The sequence below is a fragment of the Hippopotamus amphibius genome, chromosome 9 (genome assembly GCF_030028045.1).
Source record: "Hippopotamus amphibius kiboko isolate mHipAmp2 chromosome 9, mHipAmp2.hap2, whole genome shotgun sequence".
Classification (NCBI taxonomy): Eukaryota; Metazoa; Chordata; class Mammalia; order Artiodactyla; family Hippopotamidae; genus Hippopotamus; species Hippopotamus amphibius.
The window spans coordinates 74,027,973-74,037,820 of record NC_080194.1 but is presented as its reverse complement, the minus strand read 5'-3'; the positions used below and the strand labels follow the sequence as shown (position 1 = coordinate 74,037,820).

Sequence of the window (9,848 nt, the reverse complement as noted above, 5' to 3'; positions counted from 1 at the left end):
CTCGGGTGTGGCGAGGCGGAGGCGGGGCCTGGCTCAGGCTGCCGCAGCGCGCCTGCGCACGGCCTACCCTGTGAGGGGAGGGAATGGCGCATGCGGGCGTGTCTCCCGGGATTCTGGAGACACCGAGCCCGGGGCAGCTCCGGTAGGTTTGGCGTGCGCGGGTTTCTGTAGATCTGGGGCGAGCTTGCACGTTACATCGCCGGTGCATCGCTTCTTGCTTGCTTAAATTGCCACCACATAGGCTTCTATTGCAGAAATCGCCTTAGACTCTTAAGGGCCGCGGAAGGGAACCACCTTGGTGACTCATTTGCACACCCCAAGCAGATCTCCGTGCCCGAGTTGGATGTAGGACATTGCAGACGTGGAATGTAGGAGATTTCCTTTTCCCCAGCTTTGCAGCTACTCTTTGGCCCCATTAGCTTCTATATGGGAAGCCGAGGGGCTGAAACTCAGAAAAGCAAATACTCTTTCCTGATAAGGCTTCCAGAGGAGCAAGAATAACGACATGATTCCACCTGCAGCACTATAGAGATTGGTCCCTCTGTCTTCGCCTCACAGTCGTGGCCTTTCAACGTTCCTGTGTTGTTTAAGTGCCAAAATGAGTGACCGATATCTAGAACAGAGGATTAGTATAAAATTTTGCGTGAAATTGAACAAGTCTGCAAGTGAGACCCACCATCTTTTAAAAGAAGCTTATGGGGATGAAGTCATGTCAAGGGCCAGAGTTTTCGACTGGCACAAAAGGTTTAAAGAAGGGCGGGAAGACATTCGAGATGATGCCCGAAGTGGTCGTCCAGTCACCCACCGGACGGATGAAAATATCCAGAAGGTCAAGGACTTGGTTTGTTCAAATAGGCAGTTAACTGTGAGAATGATGGCTGAAGAGTTAAATTTAGATAAAGAAACCGTTAGGCTCATTCTGAAAGAAAACCTGAATATGAGGAAAGTATCTGCAAACGTTATATCGGATATTTTGAAGGATGAGCCTAAACATCGAAAACTTGACTTTCAGTCTGATCTTTCAAATGAAACTAGGAAAAATAGCTCATGTGTGAGGAAAAAGGTAACAAGTTCTGAAACATGGAGTCATCTCCAGTGCGAAGCTGGTGGGGAAATGCCTCTGTCTGTATCCCATCCCAAAATCCATTACCCTGCCAGTCAGCTGCTTCAGACTTCATCTTCAACGAGCCTTCCCAGCAGGGCAGCTCAGGATTGGTTCACACCATGGTGAAAGGAATGTGGGGTAGCTGAACCCGAACTAGAAAACTGCCTCAGGTTAGGCACCTTCCTTTGCTGCTTATCTGTTTTCAGCTTCTTTACTCCTCCTTATGCGTTATGGCCCTGCTACTTACTCTTTGCTGGACTCCTGGACCATCTTCCTTGCTGTTCTCCACAACTTTGAAGAACTTTTGGCTGTTGATTTCTGGTACTTGCTTGTGCTTGATTTTTTTTTTTTTCCTTAACAAGTTTTTTCTTCACTGCCCAGACCTTAGCTTGTTGTGGCTCTCTCCTTCCTTTGTTCTCAGTATTCTGCATCAGGGGATCATACGAATGAAAGGTGGGAGCAGGACCTCTTGTAGTCTCTCTCTCTGTGCCCAGGGAGGCATACTCTTCTGGGAAGACCCCAAAAGAAGGACTACAGTTCCAGCCTGCTTCACAGTCAGGGCCTGAGGTATGGTACAGAAGGCAGTGACATGCTGACATAGGGGGAAATGCTAAGGGCCCATCCAGCCCAAATGACTCAGTGGGAACCCATCAGAACTCAGGCGTTGGTCACGCATCTTGTCCTTCTCACAGACCTATCCCTCACAGAAGAGCTGGGTTTGTTTCATTCTAGTCTTGTGCTTTGGACCCCCCACTCATTTGGGTGTATCGCCTCTGATGGAGGAAGAGAATCTGGTCCTGGAAAATATAAACCAGGGGAGTAAGGTCCAGGCTGTGATGTGTGAGGAGAAGGACAAAGTGACACTCTAGACCTTGAGTTAAGGGAGTCCGCTGCCTACTTGCTAATTCCCACACAGCAGCCTGTTTTCAGTAACTAATACTGACATTGTCAGGTGTTTTTTTGAGCACCCGCAGTATTTAGAACACTGCTGAGCATTGACAGAGTGAGGTTATGAAATAAGATCACCAAGGGCTGGTTGGACTTCATGGATGAGGCAGTTCCTAGACTGGATCTGTAAGGAAGGATGGGACAAGGGGGTAAGGAAATTAGGGCATGCTTCCCAGGCAGGTGGAACAGCATAAGGCTTCGAACCTCCATCAGTAGGAAAATGAGGGCACTATTGACTGAAATAGCAAAGTCTGAAGAGGAAGATAATGATGTTGTGCAGAAGATGAACAATTTGGGATAACTTGCTTCCTCTCTTCCGCCCCCAACTCTATGCTAGTAGTTTATGAATTGCCTCCCCCTGAGTCTGTGGATAGGTTTATAATAACCCACTTATTTGATTATCTAATTTTCTCATCAAACCCTCAAAAAAGCAGTTTTTACTAGTTTAAACTCCTTCATCTCTTCCTGGCTCTCTGCCAGGATTTATGGAATGAACCTTTTCCCAAGTGGGTTCCAAGTAATACCACATAGACTGGAAACATCTCAGAATGCCTGGTGGAGGAGTGTGTGTGTGTGTGTGTGTGTGTGTGTTGAGCGGGGGTGGGGGGAACGGCTAGTAACAGCATTTCACAGCATTGGCCAATGTCTATGTTTTAACTCAAGGATTTTTACATATAACAGCTCCTGTTATTTAACTGGTAAACAATATTGGTTAATAGTAGAGGCCTAACATTTATTCAACATAATTGTTTTTAGTTCTTTCACTGTCGCCTTCAAAAAATTACAAGTTTCCCACTAATACGCGTAAGCTTTGAGCCACCCTGAAACCTAGACCTTATCTCACAAATAAATGATATTGTTCAGGAAAATGCTCAAACCAAGCAGCAATTCACAGACTCCTGCCTACTCAGCAATTTCTAGACATTCCGTCTCAGGATCATTACATCTTCCTACGTCAGATAAGGCCTGGGGCTCCCCATAAGGCCTTTCCAACAGGTACACTGTACTTCTGGAAGAAAGCCCCCACAGCTGGCAACTTTGTGACTGAACCTAATATTAATCCTTGCTCAGCTGGGGGGGTAATTGTTGAGAATTATATGCTCCTGTGCCCAGACCAGGTTCGCTCAACAGTACCTACAGGCATTGTCTCCAATCTGTGATAACACAGAGGTCCTGAGAGAACTTATTTCTGGATTTATTCCTGTCCTGTAAACAGGGCTGGGGTGACCCTGCCAAAGATGCTGGACCAAGACCATGCTGGAGTATAAGGTACCAGAAGCAATGTTGGCCCAGACAGGGTTTGAACACAAAGCAACCAGAAACAGGTAATCAGGAGGGTGAATTCAAATTGTTCCAAGTAGCTATAGTGAGAAGGATTTAATTTATTACCCTAGATCATGTCCTGGGTGGTAGTCAGGTTGAACTATACTACCTGAACCCATTGACCATTTGCAAGGCTTCCCAAAAAATATTCAGTGAGATAAGAAGCCCTAGGAAGCCTAAAGTCGGGGGAGGTGAAAATACTCATGCTGAGCAGCCATTCACACATGGCTGCTCAGAATCTCTACACCCTAGTTAGAGCATCATCTTCAAGGAGTATCCCCAGATGAGACAATTCTCATGAAACAGTACCCCTTATGTGTCCACCCACCCAATCTGTTTTATTTCTGACATGAATTTTGCCTGGCCTGTATCTTGCTGCCTAGACCTCTTGAGCTTTTGATCCTATAATCTCAGGAATCCACCCATCATCATGCCCCAGGCTCTCGTCCTTGACTTTTCTCAGATATCGCTCAGATTATTCTCTAGTCTGCTCTTGCTCTTCTGTTTTCCTGGGCTTTGTTTTCTGGTTCTGGACCACACCCTCCAATAACCACTTTTGGCCACTTTGCTATGCTGACCTTGAATTCCCCTTTTCATCATGGTTTTCCACTCGACTGCAACTCTTCTAATTTTTAGGTCCCTCTTCCAGCTCCCCACTTTGGCCCTATAGTCTTGAGTAAGGAAATTACTCCATCCCTGACCCCAGTTGCCTTCTTATCCTCAAGAAGAGGGGTAGGGGGACAAGGGGGAGTGTGCTTTAAAAAAAGCACTGGGAAGGAACAAAACTCCCTCTCACCCTTAGCCACCAGGGCTTCCACTCCCCAGAGGAAACCAATATTACCAGTTTCTTGAGGCAGTTTGGTTACCTCTGGTACTCAGGAGTCATGAAAGTTTTTCAGAGATATAATATACAAATCCCATTCTCCCAGCAACTGTTATTTTCCCTGGCAGGAGAAGCTTCATCTAACCATAAGAGATGAAGCCTGGCTCTCTCTAGGGCATCAGGAAGAGAGCTGGCCATCTGCAAACCTTGACCATAATTCTCAAGCTCAGCACACAGTCAAGGCATCTCTTTGGCTTTCAGGCTGATCTTCCCCATCCCCCTTCTGGTTCAAAAATCTACATGGAATGTTATACACCACAGCTGGAAGTCTGGGAGGAATAAACACCTTCCAGGGCAGATCATCTCATCATTGAGTTTATCCAGTCCTTTCTCCACCCATTATCCCACTCTCCACCTGTCCCACTGGTGATGATCAAAAACAGGAAGAATAAAATATTCACCAATCTTTAATTTTGAAAACCGTGGATTGTTCTGCATCTTTTGAATTCTGCCCCTAGCTCTGAGTTCTTATTGAAATGTTATTGTTTGGGAAGACTGTGTACCTGGGACCTGCTTTCCAGATCTTCCTTTCAGATCCATTTCTTGGAGTTCAGACTTGCCTTTGGAGATGCCTGGATAAATCTGGATGCAGAATGACTTGAGGATATCTAGTACAGTAATGGGGTACTGTTGGGAAGTGTCTGTCAGTGTATCACATGTACTGATCAGCCAGCCTACTGTCTGCAGACATCATTGCCAGCAAGTCTCACTAGGCTCCTTGGGATTGGTCACCAGGGTCTGATGTGACCCAGTAAGAGCCACCTTTGCAGCTGGGATTGTATATGTAACCTGTGTCCTCCAACTGCTAAGTTGGATCAGACCTCTCAGATTTTACCAGGTTTTTACGTCTTATTTGAGGCAACACTCATGTATTTATCTTCTCTAGTATCTGCCTTATCAGATCCTTGCAAATACTGTCCCAGTTGCATCACCCTTCTCCCAGTATTAATATCCAGAAACAAAAAATCTGTAGTGGGAAACTTTAATACCTCCAAGGACCCACTTGGATTTAGTCAAGAGATCAGCAAACTTCTGTAAAGGATATGTCTTGGGCTGTGTGGGCCATACAGTGTCTGTTGTAATTTCTCAACATTTTAATGTAAAACCAGACATAGCTAATATGGAAACAGATGAACATGTCTGTGTCCTAATAAAATTTCATTTATGGCTATTGGAATTTAAATTTCAGATAGTTTTCACATGTCACAAAATTTTTTTTCAACCATTAAGAATATTTTAAAAATTCTTAGGTTGCAGGTCATAGAAAAACAGATTGTGAGTCTGATTTGGTTCATGGACCATAGTTTGCTTACCCCTGGTCTAATGTATATAAAGTGTGTTTATAAAAATGACAGATGATTGATCCTTTTCCATCAATAACATTGTTAATGCCAAAGTGATCTGACAACGTCCAACAATTTACTACTGTAGAAGTTGTGGAATGTTGAAGGGAATCTTTATTGTGCCAGGAGAGTGAACTAGAGCTGAATGATTGACTAGTTTACCTTGACCATATTCAGATCCACAAAATTTAAGTTTTGTGCTATTCTTGACTAAAAATTGTAGTACACAAACTAATACCTATATTTTGCCCTTGTAATATCTCAAAAAAAAAAAAATGGTGATACTGAAAATGGTGCCAAGTTACAATCAGTGATAACAGAATGAAATGAAGTAGTTCCAATTGCAACTAGTACCAAGCTATGTCCTTTTAGATGTGTTTACTTGTTTTTCTTCTAAAGAGAGCCATATTGTATCACCTTCATTTAAACTGATTTTCCAAAGTTGAACTATCAATAGAATCTCAGGATTGAACAGACCTTTGCAAGGGGGTTTAATCCAGCCAGTCATGTTTCCTTTGAATCCAGGAATGGCTAAATCCTACAGCTGCTGAAAAACTGCATCTGAAAGAAGATTCTGTGTTGTCAGCAAATTTTTATTGACTGGCTCTATGTGTCAGGCACTGTCCTGTGTGCTAGGGTACAGCAATGGACAAAGCAGACACAAGCCTTCGATTTGATGGTCTGAAATCTAATTATATTGCTCTTTACTCTTGCAAAACTTCTGTTCCATGTGCTAACACTAACTCATTAATTGCATACCTGGAAAAAGGTATGACCTTTTTGCCACAGGCTTTGCTGTGGTCATGATGCCTCTCCAGCTGCATTATAGTTTAAGGACTGTATGTTCCACTTAAATTTTATTATCCTTTAGACCAGTCTATATTGGTAGAGAAACACGTTGGCAATGTTGGAAGTGTAAATTGGCAACAGCTTTCTGAAAAGCAATTTGGCAGTATCTATCAGGAGCTTTAAAAATGTTATATCTTCTGATCCTCTAATTCCACTTCTGGGAATCTGTCCTAAAGAAATACTCTTTAAATGTGGGCAAAATATATGCTTTAACAATCCAGAAGTCCAACAGTAGAAAATTGGTTAAGTAAATTACAGTATGACTATACAATAGACTATTGTGCAGTCATTATAATTAATGTTTGTGAAGTGTTAAAGCGGCATGGCAAAATACTTATAATGTTAAGTGAAAAGAGTGATATATGAAATTATATACATAAATCCAAAAATATTTTTCTAAACTATTATTACTTTTATTATCAGAATAAAACAATAGCACCAAAAGTTGTCAATGGAGAGAGTGGGACCAAACATTAGTTTGGTCCAGGAATAGTTAACTGGCTGGGTCCACATGGAGACTGATACTATTGTGTTGGTGGCAGGAGTGGGGCAGAAGGCAAAAGGGCCTTCCTGAAAGGAGATGGGGACCAGAATCCCTACAAAAATCCCAAGTGGTATGAGAAGATACCATGAACAGCATATTCCTGTTATGTGGTCCTAGGAGATAAAGGAGCACATGTGGATCAAGTATATTCTGACGAATGGAAAGGATTTGAAATTCTCTCCTGGGCAAAATTAACGTCATTCTTATGTTCTCTCATACAAAACGAATATTCTTGAGATGGATTTTATTACAACTGATTCTTTGAAGAATCCTTGAGCCTTCCATATAATTTCTGTAAGATAGGAATGGCTTTCAATGTGCCAAGTCTACCTCCTCCCGTACTGGGACACTCAATGCAGATGTACCCGGGAGTATTTGATATTCTATACTGAGACTACCACATGAATACCAATAGTCATCTTAATGATGTAACTTATGAAACTCTAAGGTTTGCAAATGTTTTTTGTTGGTGTCCAGAATTACTGTGCTTTTATTTATATATGAAGAGTAATCATGTCACAGGGTTTTCAAATATGAAATGATGTAGATAATGCCTGTTTATCCATAGATGAAATTGTTTTGTTGGGGAAGTGTGTCTTTCACTGTTACTTTAGCAAAATGTTTATCATTAAAATGCCAAATATATCTCCTTGGTGAAATTTCACATTTTCAAAGGAGTATACAAGGTAAATACGTTTTATAGGCATCTAGGTTATAGATTTGTCAAGCTGGAAGAAGTCTTTAAGGTCTAAGTCTCTTGGTCTATAGAAAGAACAAAAGAGTGAGACTGGGGTTTTAGTCCTGCTCCTTAACAAGCCATGAGACTTTGGGCAGTTCATTTGCACCCCTGGAGCTCTTCATCCATAAAAGGAAAATAATAAAACCTACCTCATGGAGGTGTTCATTTTTTTCATTCAACAAATATTTGTTGATTGCTTACATGTATCTGACCTTGCTGAGGATACAGCAGTGAACAAGACAAAAAAAAAAAAATGCTCCTCTTTATAAGCTCACATTTAAGTGGGAGAGACAGACAAGAAATAAGATAAATGAGTGAAAATATAGTATGTTAGACAGTGATTATTAGATGTAAGGCTTACATTAAAATAATGTGTATGAAGTGCCCAGCACAAGATCTGGCGTGTAGTAAGTACTCAGAGAGTAGTTTCCTTTGCTGCTTCAGTCTTCCTAACAGCTCCTGAATTAGTTTACAGCATGGTAATAATCAGCAAAAGACCTGACCCATTGCCTTCTACCTCTTCCCAGTTCATAAGGCCTAACCTATTTTGCTTAAGCAGACAAAAGGATTCTTACAGATGTGTTTTGTACTTCCTGTATGACAGATTAATCAAGGTGGTGCCTAAACACTGTTAATAAATGGCCTTTTCTGAAGCCAGTTGGCAGGAGTCCTTGCCTGGAGCTAGATGGCATTTGTCCACAAAGACAAATGCATAATTTCTTTGCTGCTTAAGCAAAATGGACTAGGAAACTGTAGTGGCTGTTTCTCTTAAAGAGAAGATGTGTGACCTATGTCCTGTTCCAAACATTGGAGAACTGGGCAAAGTTTACATTATTTATGGGAAACCAGGGCATTGACTAAAAGCCAGGAAAAAGAGGGCTTGATACTTGTGGTTTCTATATATTTTTGCCCTTTGTAGAAAATTTGGGAAGTTCAGAAATGTTTAAAGAAGTAGCCAAAAGTTCACCACTAGGGTTCAGGTATTTCACCAGACCCATCTCTCTGCCTGAGCTTCCTCCTTCAAAAACATTCAGTGAATAGTCTTTTACTGAATTCCTTCTTTAGGCCTGAGCCTGTACTAGGCACGAAGGGTATAGCTCTTGCCCTTAGGCAGTACCAGCTTTATGGGGTAGGGAAAGGTCCAGAGGAGGAGAGACCACTGAAAATGGGCTCCTACCCTAGACTGTCAGCCTTTCCCAGAGGACAGCTCTAATGAACAAGCTTTTGTAAAGAATTTGGAACAAAAGTTGGCATCATCACATTTAGGGTGACTGTGGGAATGAGAAAGTGGAGTATAAAGAGGCAAAAAACACAGAACAATGGTAACTAGCCTGCTGGCCTTGCCAGCCCCAGCTCCTCTGAAATAACGGCCCTCAGTTCTGTCCTGCAGTATTACCTCTCAGAAGAAACTGGACATTAGGCTGTGGGCCAGTAACCCTGTATCTTGTTTTAAGAACCTAATAAGTGAAAATTCAGAATTACAACCAAGATTAGATGAGGAAATTGGCCCAGGGAGATTGAGTGAATTTTCTTGAATCACACATCTAGTTGGTGGCAGAGCCAGGATAATAATGAAGGACCTTGAATTTCACTCGGTCCAATGAGTTTTTTTCCATTACTCCATTGGTAATAATTTCCTTTACTAAAGTATACATTCTTAAGATAACTTTAAAATAATGGTCACCCTTGCATTTGATAAATATGATTTACCAACAACTGATTTACATGTAATTTGGGGAGAACATATTTATGGCATAGAAAGTGGTGCAAAAGATCTTCTAAGTTTTCCTGAGATTTCCAGGCCCCCTGGTCCTTCTCCCAGAGGTGTGTATTCATAAGTAAATGTTGGCATTCTTTCATTCATTTTTGCCAGATGTTCTTCCCAAGTAGTGTGTTTTGTTTTGTGTTTTTAATATTTCTCATACACATTTTTAAAAATCTGGGCACATAAATCCTAATAAAGTTCTCAACTATCTCCTCTATGCTGTCTCATATTTCTGAGTGTGTTTATATTTATGACACAGTGTCTGAAGGCATGAACGCTATCACATCATTAGGGTTTATATTCCTAAACCCTAGATTTGCGTTTCCTGATGTTCTGAAAATTCTTTACA

The 9,848-nt window shown here is 41.8% G+C and overlaps 1 protein-coding gene across 1 annotated transcript; it reads left to right on the top strand.

The window, feature by feature from the left end:
- Positions 1–83: 83 nt before the first annotated feature.
- Positions 84–1,530, top strand: GVQW3 (GVQW motif containing 3). Its single transcript, XM_057749016.1, has one exon. The coding sequence runs from the start codon at positions 599–601 to the stop codon at positions 1,229–1,231; it is 633 nt and encodes a 210-aa protein (XP_057604999.1). The 5' UTR covers positions 84–598; the 3' UTR covers positions 1,232–1,530.
- The last annotated feature ends 8,318 nt before the right edge of the window (positions 1,531–9,848 follow it).

What these genes read in the sequence shown, in the direction of transcription:
- GVQW3 (XM_057749016.1), top strand. Translation starts at nt 599, where the DNA reads ATGAGTGACCGATATCTAGAACAGAGGATTAGTATAAAATTTTGCGTG.